Source organism: Fonsecaea multimorphosa, assembly GCF_000836435.1.
Source record: "Fonsecaea multimorphosa CBS 102226 unplaced genomic scaffold supercont1.19, whole genome shotgun sequence".
Taxonomy (NCBI): Eukaryota; Fungi; Ascomycota; class Eurotiomycetes; order Chaetothyriales; family Herpotrichiellaceae; genus Fonsecaea; species Fonsecaea multimorphosa.
In genome coordinates, this window is record NW_015971653.1 from 462557 (window position 1) to 475791 (window position 13235).

The 13235-nt window shown below is 53.4% G+C and overlaps 5 protein-coding genes across 5 annotated transcripts; 4 read left to right on the top strand and 1 right to left on the bottom strand.

Annotated features, from left to right (window-relative positions):
• Window positions 1-417: 417 nt before the first annotated feature.
• On the top strand, window positions 418-2482 carry Z520_08545 (uncharacterized protein; the record flags this gene model as incomplete). Its single annotated transcript, XM_016779041.1, has 5 exons — window positions 418-553; window positions 608-712; window positions 772-1717; window positions 1774-1914; window positions 1969-2482. 5 exons carry the CDS (start codon window positions 418-420, stop codon window positions 2480-2482), a joined length of 1842 nt encoding a protein of 613 aa, XP_016629960.1.
• A 740-nt stretch (window positions 2483-3222) lies between these two features.
• Window positions 3223-4887, top strand: Z520_08546 (uncharacterized protein; the record flags this gene model as incomplete). Its single annotated transcript, XM_016779042.1, has 4 exons — window positions 3223-3470; window positions 3533-3546; window positions 3611-3768; window positions 3832-4887. The coding sequence occupies 4 exons, from the start codon at window positions 3223-3225 to the stop codon at window positions 4885-4887; spliced, it is 1476 nt and encodes a 491-aa protein (XP_016629961.1).
• Window positions 4888-5451: 564 nt separating this feature from the next.
• Z520_08547 (uncharacterized protein) lies at window positions 5452-8214 on the top strand (the record flags this gene model as incomplete). The annotated part of the gene is made up of 2 exons (XM_016779043.1): window positions 5452-6688; window positions 6752-8214. 2 exons carry the CDS (start codon window positions 5452-5454, stop codon window positions 8212-8214), a joined length of 2700 nt encoding a protein of 899 aa, XP_016629962.1.
• Window positions 8215-9137: 923 nt separating this feature from the next.
• Z520_08548 (uncharacterized protein) lies at window positions 9138-10385 on the bottom strand (the record flags this gene model as incomplete). Its single annotated transcript, XM_016779044.1, has 1 exon — window positions 9138-10385. The coding sequence occupies one exon, from the start codon at window positions 10383-10385 to the stop codon at window positions 9138-9140; it is 1248 nt and encodes a 415-aa protein (XP_016629963.1).
• Window positions 10386-11233: 848 nt separating this feature from the next.
• On the top strand, window positions 11234-13222 carry Z520_08549 (uncharacterized protein; the record flags this gene model as incomplete). Its single annotated transcript, XM_016779045.1, has 1 exon — window positions 11234-13222. The coding sequence occupies one exon, from the start codon at window positions 11234-11236 to the stop codon at window positions 13220-13222; it is 1989 nt and encodes a 662-aa protein (XP_016629964.1).
• Window positions 13223-13235: the final 13 nt, after the last annotated feature.

Here is a 13235-nt window from a genome sequence, read left to right on the forward strand (position 1 = left end):
GTCCTGATCCTTGACCCTAAATGAGGGTTGCTCCAGAACACCGCCTCTGGATTTCCGGCGACCACACCGGTTCTTTTGAGACGGCGCGCTCTTTGAGTTAGAAACTTTCCATCACAACGTGTGCTCTCAGACCTCTGCGAGGAGTTGCGAACCAATGGCCTGTTATGGCCCCATCCTCCAAGCCTCATCCAGCCTCTCTAGGGCTGACGGGGGAAATGAAGGTTTGATCCAGGAGGAGGGATCCGCAATCAAAACTACTCGAACTGGCGCAAATCCCGGCAACAGCTTCTACCCGTTTGGTTGTCACAATATCTCTTTCTACTGTTTCCCTGCTTCAACGTGCATTTCTCATTTCTGCCTTCAAGTCTCCTTTGTTGATCATTCCGTCTACATTCGGTCGGGCAGCTGGCTGTCGCAATGGATACCATCCACGGTTCCATGAGCCATCGTTTTATGCTTCTTGGTCTTTTCGCATTGACTCAATTCGATACTGCTCGCGCAGGAGTTTCACTCGATCCCGTCAAAAACTTTTGCAGGAGGATTGGACACAGCTGTTAGTACTTGCGAAGAGCGCACACGATCTTGAGCCATACTGAAATACTCCTAGCTGTCTATAAGAATGGCACACTCTATATCAATGGCGGTCTCGAGACTTTTGTGGATTTTGGTGCAAATGGACAACAAGACTGGAGTACAATTACTTCAGGCATTAGTGGGTTAATGCGTTGGTCCCGGTATGTCTCTGTCTCGCTAACAGTCACCGCTCCCTAGACGAAAACCTGATCTCTGTCGATATGACCGCCTCTTGGGATTGGAAAACGAACGTGTCCATCTCCCAGAATCCTAGAGAGGAAAGTGGTAGCGTTCCGGGCATGAAATGGCCTGTCAATCTTCATGATGGCTCCCTCTTTGGAGGATTGGAATCCTCTACTACTCTATATATGTTTGGGGGGACGACCTCGAGCTTTAACCAGTCTTTCCCTAACTTCGAGGTTCCGCCTACAACTCAATACGGCCTATGGACCTATGACATGGATGCCCAGGTCTGGGCCGCTGTCGACACTTCCGGATCCTTGGAAACAACACCGTCATGGGGAGCGAACGCCGAGGCTCCAGACCAAGGACTTGCTTTCTACGTTGGTGGCCAGATTGATAGTGGAACGGCAAATACCACCCAATTTTTGGGTAACGATACCGTTGGAGTCGGTGGAATGGTGATTCTCGACACGACGAGTAACAGTGTCACTAACGTCACAGTCGACGATGCTGTTAAGAGCAACCGACAAGGTGCCGGGATGGTGTATGTTGACAACTTTGGCGACGCTGGAGTGCTCGTGCTCATTGGTGGAGAAACTCAAGCAGACGGCCTGCTTCCCATGGACGAGATTTGGGTTTTCGATATCAACTCCACGGACCTGAGTGATCATCCTTCTTCTGGTAAAAATATGTGGTATAAGCAGACCGCGACCGGCGATGTTCCCGCATCTGGACGCGTGGATTTCTGTTTGGTTGCAGCACCTGCCCAGGACAACAGCAGCTCAAACATTTATCTCTACGGTGGTACTTCCAATGGTACAATCTTCGACGACGTCTACGTTCTCAGTCTCCCCTCCTTTACCTGGGTCAAGGTATATACGGGGCAGGACGCTCGGTGGAGTGTGACTTGCCATTTTATTCCACCCAGGCAGATGATCACAGTTGGTGGAGGCGGGAGTAAGTATTTCAGGGTGGTCTGGGGATAGCCCTTAGCTAACAAGATTTTGCAGAAAGCAGCAACATCACTTCCGACTGCGATTGGGAAGACAAGAGCTTAGCCGTGCTTGATCTGAGTACTATCGGATGGGGTAGCGTCTTCGATGCTGCGGCACCACATTATGATGTGCCTGATGACGTTGTCCAAGCTATTGGCGGAGGGTGAGTTAAATGCGAATCAAGCAACGAGCACATCGAACTAACGAAGACGCTCAGGCCAGCAGGGAATGCCACTAAGAACCAGCCGACCGGAGGATGGGCCGAGTCGGGGCTCAGCGAGCTCTTCACCATCAAAAAGGCAGCGACAACTACTCCCGCACCCAAAAACAGCACAACCGTGACTCCTCCGCCCACTGCCACTCCCACCGATGCCCAAGGTAAGAAAAGCAGCGGCTTGTCTGGTGGTGCAATCGCAGGCATTGCGATAGCAGCGGTAGCTGGTGTGGCAGTGGTCTGCGGCGCAATCTTCTTCTGGCTTCGTTCTCGTCGACAACACAGACAAAATGCGGGTATGGAGATACCCGAGAAAGATTCTCTCCCGTCGTACAGCACTGTCGCTGCACAAAATACACCAGAGCTTGGTGGCACGCCTCAGGCTGCTGAAATGCCAGCGAAACTTGACCCTGAAGTGTCGAATACCGCAGTTCAGGAGCCTGTGGAAAAGGATGCAGGGACAGTGCAAGGTCCACACCCATCGATGAGACAAAATGGACCGGCGGAAATGGAGTGAAAATCAAGATCTTTGGCGCCCATGGTTTGATGTCTGTGCTTGGATTGATGTGCAAGTTAGCGATGCCCTTCTAATGATATGGTGTGTGTAGGTTGCCTAGGTAGTCACGGGTAGTATATATTGGGTTCTTGAATCGGATTGCGAATGGATTTGCAAATATGGAATATCCAGTCGGCCTTGGATCGGAACCACTTTTTTCCTGCTCGGGCCGCCGAGGCTCCGACTTTTGAGTTTTTCCGCCCGTGGGCGATGCGCCGATGACGCAAAGTGTTACTACTGACGTCGGCTTTTGATCCCCTCCCACCACTCGCCCACACTCCTTTCACACAACTCAGACCCCCCCCCTCTGGGCACCTCAATCGTTGTCCAGTCAAGGCTTTATCCATAGCGTCTCAAGCATTGGCTTCTTTATCAGTACGATGCAGGGATGTTCGGACTCGCGCCGGACGATCACTGCCCCATCTCTGCAAATGGCCCGTCTCGCGTGCTCCTGTCTCCTTGAGGATCGCCGGGCAAGGCTGTCGTGACGTCGAAGTCAGGAAGTATAACTGGTGAGGGGATGCTGGCTATGGCATCATTGTGCACGCATACACGGGACAGCACACTCTGCTTCTGTCGATCACTTCACTATCCGCAACCTTGGTGTTCATATACTATAGTATCTCTTCTTGCCTTTCTTGTACTCTCGAGTCTCCTGCGTAAGTGACTCTGTATTGCTTTGGCCTACGACGACAGCCAGGATGGCCTCTCGATCGCCTACACTTCGTGCCTCATCCGACCCCTTCGGTCCAGACCAAGAGAAAGACCTCCACGGTCTCGAAAATCCACCAGTCCTGGGCGACCGACACCCGGATATCGACCCTTCGACGGAGAAGAGACGTTCTTCTCTTGGCGCTGCATGGCGGCGCCAAAGTGAGTATCAAGAGACAGACCCCTTTGGAGATGACGATGAAGAAGGCGGAGTCAAGTATCGGACTTTGGAGTGGTGGTGAGTACATCAGCCTCGACGCATCTCATGAACGGCCGTATACTGATCCCTACGTGCGACAGGCAATGTGGCATGAGTGAGTTCCTCTTGCCAGCTTTGACGGCCCTAGGATCGATCTGACATTGTGCCTTGTTCCTCAGTTATGATTGCCGAGACGATATCCTTGGGCATTTTGTCTTTGCCATCAGTCCTGGCGACAATCGGTATGGTTCCAGGAGCCATCCTCATCGTTGGACTTGGTGTTATAGCAACGTACTCGGGATATGTCATTGGACAATTCAAGGCAGCGCATCCTTGGGTAGGTAGATTCTTCCATTCTCAGACGACTTTCAGCAGCACATGCTCATGTCGTTTCATCCAGGTCCACAATATGGCAGATGCAGGCTACGTTCTCTTCAAACCAATGGGACCACGCGCAGCTGCTATCGGTCGCGAAGTCCTGGGCGCGGCGCAGACAATCTTCCTCATTTTCAGCATGGCGAGTCACATTCTGACTTGGACCATCTGCTTGAACACACTGACTGACGGCGCCGCCTGCACGATTGTATGGGGCATTGTCGGATTGATTCTCTTCTGGATCTTCGACATCCCCCGAACTCTGCTGAAAGTGTCATGGCTTTCGTGTGCCAGCTTTTTCAGCATTACGACTGCGGTGATCGTCACCATGGCAGGAACAGGAGCCAAGGATACGTCGCATGGCCATTTCCACGCCACCCAGTCGGCGACCTTTGCCACGGCATTTCTCAGCGTCACCAACATTGTGTTCGCATATGCTGGTCATGTAGCTTTCTTCAGTTTCATCTCGGAGATGAAGAATCCGCACGACTTCCCGAAAGCCTTGGTCTTGTTGCAGGTCACCGACACCGGCATGTATTTTCTGGTCGCAATGGTGGTTTATGCCTATGGTGGAGATCAGGTTGATTCACCGGCCTTGGGATCCGCGGGAACACTGGTTGGGAAAGTCGCCTGGGGCCTGGCGATTCCGACAATTATCATCGCCGGCGTTATTTATGGCCACGTCGCTTCCAAGTATGTCTACGTGCGTCTCTTCCGAGGAACGAAGCACATGTCCAAGAAGACTTTCCTTGCCGTGGGCAGCTGGCTCGCCATCACCTTGACAGCGTGGGTGATTGCGTGGATCATTGCCGAATCAATCCCCAACTTCAACGATCTGCTGGCTCTGATCTCGAGTCTGTTCGCTTCCTGGTTCACCTATGGGATCTCCGGGATTTTCTGGCTGTTCAACAACTACGGCCAATATACCAGAAATTGGAGGAAGATGGTTTTGACTGTGGTCAATGTCCTGATGTTCCTCCTAGGTGCCGGTATCTGTGGAATGGGCCTGTATGCCAGCGGTTACGCCATCGCTAATGAGCCAGGCGGGAATAGCTGGACATGCAAGAGCAATTCACAGTGAGCCGAGAAGTGCTGAAATTGAAGGCGAATATGAGAAAGGGCACCTTTGTCAGCGTCTTCGTACCATGTATGATTACGAAAGTGTAACAATATTGATGAAAGCGATCTGGAATTCAATGATTATGAAGTTGGACTTTTGTCCAGAGGTCACTTACAGATTTACCATGTCCCAAGTTTAGGAGGGTTCGATCAGCTTCAAACATCTCTCATAGCAAACATGGTGAAGTGCTGGATGTTTTGCTGCTCAGACATAGCGTAGTGAACTGGCTGACGCAGGACTCTCATCCCAAGTCGAACCTCTGTCCCAGTCTCCCTTAGATGGCCTTTCTACAAAGCACATACCTGTCGCCCAACAACAAAGATACTGACCACAGAGGCTACCTCTTTCACCTACCTCACCACCGTTCCCCCATCCACCAAACGAATCACCGTCTTAGTAGGTGTTCCCGACTGATCAGCACCCTTACAGTGTCATGTGCAAGAGAAACAAGCGATCCTTCGACAGCCTATTTGTTCGCCGGGACTCGGGTTGCCAACAGGCGAAGAGCAAGCGACGCTGGACAAGATGCCGTTGGGCTCTCGCAGACCAGTCGTGGGCGCAGGAGGCTCAAGGCCAAAGCCTCAGGGGGAAAGTGCGCCTAACGGCCCTATGAACAGCACCAACACCCACGCCAACAGGCGCCAACGTGGGAGGAGCACGAGGAGTGGTGAGCAGCGTGGTGAGGGCCGACAAGGTAATCTTCTAAACCCTGGCTCGCCTGGCTCCCATCCCGGCACCCAGCCCGGAATTAATCAGAGTCCCACCAAAACCTGCAAAATTTCTAGACATTTCGACCAGGATATGCCCGAGAGCAAGCACGACGAAAGCCACCCAAGCGACAGTCCTCATCAGCACGACAAATTCTTACGGCCTGCGAATCCTCGTAGTCAATCTCAAGATTTTCTCGCAACCGGCAAACTGAAGTCCCCAAACCGGTCGACGTCGTACACGACACCCCTCCCGCTGTTCACCGAGGAGTCAAAGCCTAAATCAGGCCAGGCGGCTCCCGCTCCGTTGACTGAGCAAAACCTACGGGCCCTCCTACGATCCCTGAACGCTGCAGATTCAAAGAGACAAGAGCCTGGGCGACGGAAGGGTGTGTCTGAAGCAGCAGAAGCACCAGAGGGAGATCCCGAAACAAGCATCAACAACAAACCTAATCCTCCTCCCGCTGCCACTGCCGGTGTCACTCGCACCGCTGTCACCGCGGGCACAACAGGCTCAGGCCGTGCAGCCTTTGCCTCAGCCCCACCCGCAGTCACAGTCGCCCTCCCTTCTACTGGCCCAAATCCAACATCCATGCGGAAGTCAAAATCGCCCAAGAAGCAAGACAAAGACAAGGAAAAGAAGAAGTTTCGACACAACTCCGACCCAGACACCCATCCGCTGAATCTCCCTCCTGACCAACTCCGTCAACATCTGGCTCAAATGGCCAGGCAAGAGGCTGAGTCGGCCGGCAGAATGTCGCTGGATCGAGAATTTCCAGATACCAATAATCATGATTCCTCCATGTCCAACGGCACCGCAGGCTCGTCGCAGCCAGCCACTCCTTCGAAAGAAATGCCCGGCGCCTTCTCCGACCAGGCCAACAGTGATGCCACAAGTAACGGCACCAACGGCCACCACGATGAGCGAAGTCCCACGCCTCCTCCGCACCGAGTTCCTCCTGCACCTAAAGTCGACGCCGAGGCCTGCAAGGCCGCAGGGAATAAATTCTTCAAGGCCAAAGACTATGATCGGGCCATCGCTGAGTACACCAAAGGTATGTTTGCACTCAATCAGTGGTTGAGGCTTCAAGGTCATCCGCGCTGACAAATCCACACAGCGGTCGATGCAGAGCCCTCGAACCCGACGTATCTGTCAAACCGAGCCGCAGCCTACATTTCCGCCAACAAATACAGCCAGGCTCTTGGTGATTCTCTCCAGGCCAGCCGGTTAGATCCCAAAAACGATAAGATTTTACATCGGCTTGCCCGAATCTACACCTCCCTAGGGCGGCCGCAAGATGCCTTGGATACATACGCGAAAATCCCAAATGCGTCAGCCACAGACTCTGCATTGGCTCGAAAAGCCCTGCAGTCGATTGAAATGGCAGAGAAGCAAATCGACGCAGAGGACGGAAATGGTAACATGGCTCTCTGGAGCATTGAACAGGCACGTCAGACGTTAGGATCAGGCACGCCCACGCCGAGGAGATGGCAGCTTCTCAAGGCCAAGGCCAATTTGAAGATCGGGTCCGCAAATGCTCTGGGGGAGGTTCAGGGTATAGCGCAGAATCTGATGCGTGAGAACCCCATGGACGCCGAAGCTATTGTTCTCGCCGGTCGAGCATTTTATCTCAAGGACGACAAGCCGAGGCAAGGGAAGAGTGACTATGAGCGTGCCGAAGACTACTTCCGACAAGCACTAGCACTAGATCCTGACAACTCCGACGCGCGAAACTGGTTGCGAACAATGAAGAAGCTAGACAGGGCCCGAACATCAGCCAACGACATGTTCAAGCGCGGCAAATACTCCGACGCCGTCCCTGCCTACACAGAAGCCCTCACCATCGACCCCACGAACAAGGTTACTAATGCCAAACTTTTAGGAAATCGTGCTCTCGCGCGAATCAAAATCAAGGAATACGATGAAGCCAAAGCCGACTGCGACCAAGCGCTCAAACTTGACCCGAGCTACACCAAGGCTCGCAGAACCCGGGCCAAAGCCACAGGAGAAAGCGGCGACTGGGAACAAGCCGTCAAGGATCTGAAATCATTGTCCGAAGAAAATCCCTCTGACGCCGATCTGGCCAAAGAACTCCGTAACGCAGAACTTGAACTCAAGAAATCCAAGCGAAAGGACTACTACAAGATCCTAGGTGTGGATAAGGACGCGGGCGACAAGGAGATCGAAAGAGCTTATAAGAAGAAAGCCGCCGTGTTACATCCGGACAAGACGCAGGGCGATAAGAAGAAGGAAGAAGAGTTCAAGGACTGCCTTGAGGCCAAGGAGACGTTGCTAGATCCGCAGAAGAGGCAGATTTATGACTCGGGAGCAGATTTGATGGAGCCAGGAATGGGCATGGGTGGATTCCCCGGGGGCATGGGCGGCTTTCCTGGTGGTTTCGGAGGCATGGGTGGATACCCTGGAGGTGGCTTTGGTGGCATGGGTGGTGGCGGTGGAGTGCAGATTGATCCGGAGATGTTGTTCAACATGATGAACGGAATGGGTGGTGGAGGGCCTGGTGGTGGTGGCTTTAGATTCAGTTCCGGTGGGGGACGAGGGGGATATTCACCATTTGGCTGAGACTATCTCCAGCGAAAGCCTTGAGAAGGGGGAGGCCAGTAATCCCCGGCGCTGAAGTGGATGCGACGACGTCGACGACATTCCCGTTCCCTGGCGGTCCGGACAAGAGTTCAAAGAGCGGAAAGACAGATGATGGCCCCGATTTCCGACGGAACCGAAACAGCAAGGACGAGAAGACAGCGGCGCAAGCCAGGCTCAGCTTCAGGTCCAGGCTCCATATCCCGCTCCAGCAAGCAAGTGAACTGAATAACTGGTCCATACCTGAATGCATTGAAGCCTGAGACGGGAAAGGAGACGAGATAAAAACCCCCTTTCAATGAAAGCCTGGCACCATTCGCTACGCAAAGAGGGTGGAAGGAAGCCACCTGAAAGTTACAGCCTTCGCCGATCTTCACTCAGCGAAAGCGAAAAGCGAAACGACTGCATTGCGCGGAGACTTGGGGAGGTACCTCGTATTACACCTGCAGGCACCATGCTCGAACTCGGAACTGGCATTACATAGCTGAGCGTCACGGTTTGTCATTATTGAATAGAGGCCGAGGCCGCGGCCGCGACCACTGCGAGTCCTTCAGGATCTCACATGTTGTCCCTACTTAGAGTTGGTTTTTTTTTTGTCAAAGGTTTGTCCTGTAGTTACGTCCTTCCCTGTCTGTCTGTCCCTGGCTTTTTCACTTCTGGTCCTGTAGCTGGAATGGTGGGTATTCTATGCGGTGAGGGGATAAGGCTTGGTTGGCGATGGGACGAGGTCAAATAAGAAACGCCTTCAGCACCTGAATAGGACATAGGTACCTAGGTAGGTACGTAGTCTCTGTCCATCATATGGTAAAGATGTCCGGTTTGGAGGCACATTACACTTGTGTCCAAAGCCATTCAGAGACCTGGCTCCACATAATAAATACACTGTTTCGCTTCGCTCAACAGGATCAATCGTCATCTTCGTCACTGTCTTCTCGTGCAGTCCTTCTTCCGCCGCCTCGACCTTGCGGATGGTCTCTACCAGACGTGTTGGGTCTGGACCTCTGTCCTCCTCCCCGTCTCGACGATCCCGGCTGTCCACCGTCTTCGTCGCCCTCTCCATCATTATCCTCGGCATCTTGATCGCCATCACCTCTCCGACTGCGCTCCACCACCGCACCGCCCTTTCCAATCTTGACACCGAGACTCCTCGAAAGTTTGGCGTTGAGTTCGTTCTCCTCGGTCTTGACTAGGCGGGCAGCAGTGTCCTCAGGATTGCTATCTTCGTTCGCTTCTTCTTCTTCTTCGTCTTCGTCTTCGTTGCGCCGTCTACGACGCTCGTGAATTTGTCGAGGTTCTCTCGATAGAGGGACTGCTCCAAAACCATAAACAGTCCTCACCAATCCTGCCACACCCTCCACCCCAACCTCAACTTTGCCTCTCGGCCCCGGTGTCCACTCGATGATTTCCTCGCCGCTGGACGTATCCCTTCGCCTCTCGACGTATCCGTCCTTCATCATCCTTTGGAGTAGCTTCTCTTTGTTCCCCAGCGGGGTGTAGGTGTCGGCGTTGACGCGCTTGAGATAGCGTTCTAGCTTTTGGTCCGTGACCGCGTTGTTGTTTAGGTAGATCAGGGAGAGGATAAACGTGTAGAGGGCAGTGTAACTGGATTCAACGTCCACGTTGGGGGCACGTGTGGGTTGCGCAATGAGAGGATTCTGTTTGAACTGCGGCGGGAGGGTGGAGACCAGGATCCACGACTTGGTAGAATTATTGCTCGAGGATGACTTCGTCTGCGTTGCTTGTGTACGGCGATCTTTGAGAGTTGTTTTCTCCTTGGAAGGAAGCTCCATCAACTGCATGCCAAACACATCCTGCAACTCGCGCTGAGCGCCCTCGAAGACATTCTTGAAGGAGACCCGCCCTCCACTGGTATTTGCATCCTTGAATATCTTTTGGGAGATGTCGCTTCGTCGCAGGGGGGTACGGGAATATTCTGTCGCCAGGGCTAGACGGATGAGTTTCTTGATGAGAATGTTCTCTGTGGATCGACCTGCTGCGGAAGGGGAGGCGGGAGCGGAGGAGTCTGAGGAGGAGGCGCCGTCCGACTCTGAGGGGGTAGTTGCTCGCCGTCTTGCAGGCGGTTCAGGTTCAGGCTCTGATTCAGATTGGTCACGAGAGATGGCGTCTGAGCGGCGCTTGAGGCGTTGAGGCATTGCGATTGAGGTGGGCAGGTGGTGAGCACGAGACTGCGGATCTCAGTGAGTCAATGGGCAGCGGAGGCCACAGAACATCTCCCGTCAAGTTTAACGCGTAAAGTGGAAGTTGCAGACGCGTCTAGCACATAGAAAATCGCACTAGTTCTAGAATAGCCTAGCTCAAGGGCAGACAAAGAGACTGACATCATGTGTCCGTGTCTAGCGGCGAGGCGGCTCTTATTACTGCGCTTAGTACTAGGCTTAGGCCTAGCGCTGGCCCTGGCACAACGTTGAACGCTATCAGCAACTCCACGTCTTTGATCTTCCGTTTCCATGGTAGAGGGTGATGGGTACCCAATGGGTACATGTAATAAGAGTCATGCCCAGGCAGACTCAGCATGACAATCCAATGGCATCCTCGGTACCAAGCTTGAAGGATTCTTGGGGCATGAATCCAGCATGGTCCGTCGGGGAATTGAGGGACCAGCAGGCAGCGAGGGCAGCTGGCCTCTCAGCCCCCCCATGGGACTCGTTACAGCCTCACGAACTCCGCCAATAAGGGCTGGACCTAATGGTTGCCTGCCAGATCCCACCAGGAACCACCAAATGACTCAAGCTTGATTCTTTTGACGACTTACGACTCACGAACTGTGCTAGGAACAAGGCAACGATGGTTAAAAGTCTGTCTCGTGCGCTGTGTCGTCTGTCGTCTGTCGTCTCTCGTGCCTAACAGTCTTCACCAGCTCTGTACCTAACCGTCCATCCGTCCCATTCTCTTTAGTGCTTGCACGGCCGTGTCCGCCAGCCTTATGTGTCTCAGCCTGATATAGTCCACCCCTCAACCCCCCCGTCAAAGATTCACTCCCATGGCTTGTTCACTTGTCTGGCGCCTCTTGCGCCATCGACCTTTCACACGAATTCCTCCTGCCGACCCCTCCAACCCGCCTCAGGCGCCTGCCTCACCCCCATCCAACGTTCTTGGCAGTCAACCTGCTCTTGCCAGCCTGAACCTGCAAAATCATACTGACGCCTCTGCCTCGGTTCTCTTTCCTTTCTCAAATGAGATCAACGACAACCTGGTCCTTCTAAACACCATGGCAGGCCAGGGTTCACCACTGATCGCCTTTCGCATGGCTGTCCTTCCAGACCACACCATCTACTCTCCATTCTCCGACTCGGAAGGATATGTTGGCTTCCACGAAGTTCGACGAGGTGTTGGTCCACATGGGCACATTTACTATGACTGGGTCTACGCTTTCTCGACTGCTGCCGCTGCATCCAAGGCCCTTCTGGATCACCCTCACATCTCCATCGGAGGCATTCCATACAACTTTTTCCCCTACGAGGCTGACCTTACTGAACCTCATGACGACCTCGCGGAGCCCGGCCGAAGACGAAATGCCCTGGCACTTACTCCACCTCCACCCTCAGACATCTCCCCGCCACGGAAGCGCCTCAGGAAATCCCCTCCACCTCCCAAAAAGATCGTCTGCAAAATCTGCTTCGGTGATATTGATGGAGCCTATTCCACGCCCTGTCGACGATGCAAAGAAGCTACATGCTACGAGTGCCTGAAGACCCAGTTCAAAACGGCTATGCAATATATCGACAGGATGCCCGTCATGTGCTGCGCCACCGTCATCCATCACGAAGTCGCACGCGGGATCCTTCCAGAGCCCGAAGTCGAAAAGTACAAGCAAAAATACGACGAGTTCAACACAATTGATCCTCTCTACTGCCCTGTGCCGACGTGCTCCGCTTTTATTCCTCCTCGAATGTTCAAGCCAACCGATAAAACCGTCACATGTCACGCTTGCGAGACTGCCATTTGCACAGAGTGCAGGCAGAACGCCAAAGACGAACATGTTTGCGCCACGGATGACTCTCGACAATTCATTTTGCAGACCTTCGAATACAAAACCTGCCCCAAGTGTGGAACGGGTGTCATGAAAATGTTTGGATGCCCTCATATAAGATGCCAGTGTGGTGCCCATTGGTGTTGGAACTGCCAACGGCCAATGAATGCTTGCTACCAAAAACCATGTCAGGCTGCCAGAGGCGACGGTGTGCACTCGGAGGGGGGAGACCAAGAGCCAGATTCTGACGAGGAAGAAGATGGAAACGAGGCTTCTGCATCTGGTCCAGTGCCTCCTGAGGCAGATAGTAGTACGCAAATGCAGGCTCCACAAGACCAGATCCTTGTCAACAGTACTACGAACACGCCCAACGAGACTCAAGAGACAGGACCAAACCAGGCTGCAAACGTTGAGTCGGTAGGGGTTGAGACCATCCAGGACAACGAGAATGAGACGCAGACACACCCCCAAGAGACGGCCGAGCTTACAAGCGATCCAAATGTCGTTGAGGCATCCTCAATCAGGCTGCCTGAGAATCTGGATGACCCGGAAGAAATCGACTGGGAAGGCGTAAGTATGGACTTTGGGGATGAGCCGACTGACGAGGCCTGGGATACGTGGGGATGTCGACACCAGTTCAGTGAGTTTGGAAAGGACCGTATCCCCGAGTTCTGGCTGGTGGATATGAAGCCTGCAGGAGACGGAGGCTTGGAAGTGGAATGTATGGGTTGTTTCAACAAAGTGAAAGTCGCGGACGGTGAGACTAAGAAGACAGGATTCAGGGAGAAATGGTGCCATCAGACCCCGTCCCGTACGACAGAGCCATCAACGAGTGAGGCAGGGGCGGCGGCTGATCGTCGATCGAAAAGATCCGGCAGAAAATCGCACACCTCATTCGAATGTCGCCTTTGTGGGGTTGTTTACTGCGGTGCGTGCAAGAAGGCGGCGCGAAGAAGAATTGCAAGTGAACGTGTGACTCCGGATGAGGATCCCCATTGATGATGCAATCGTT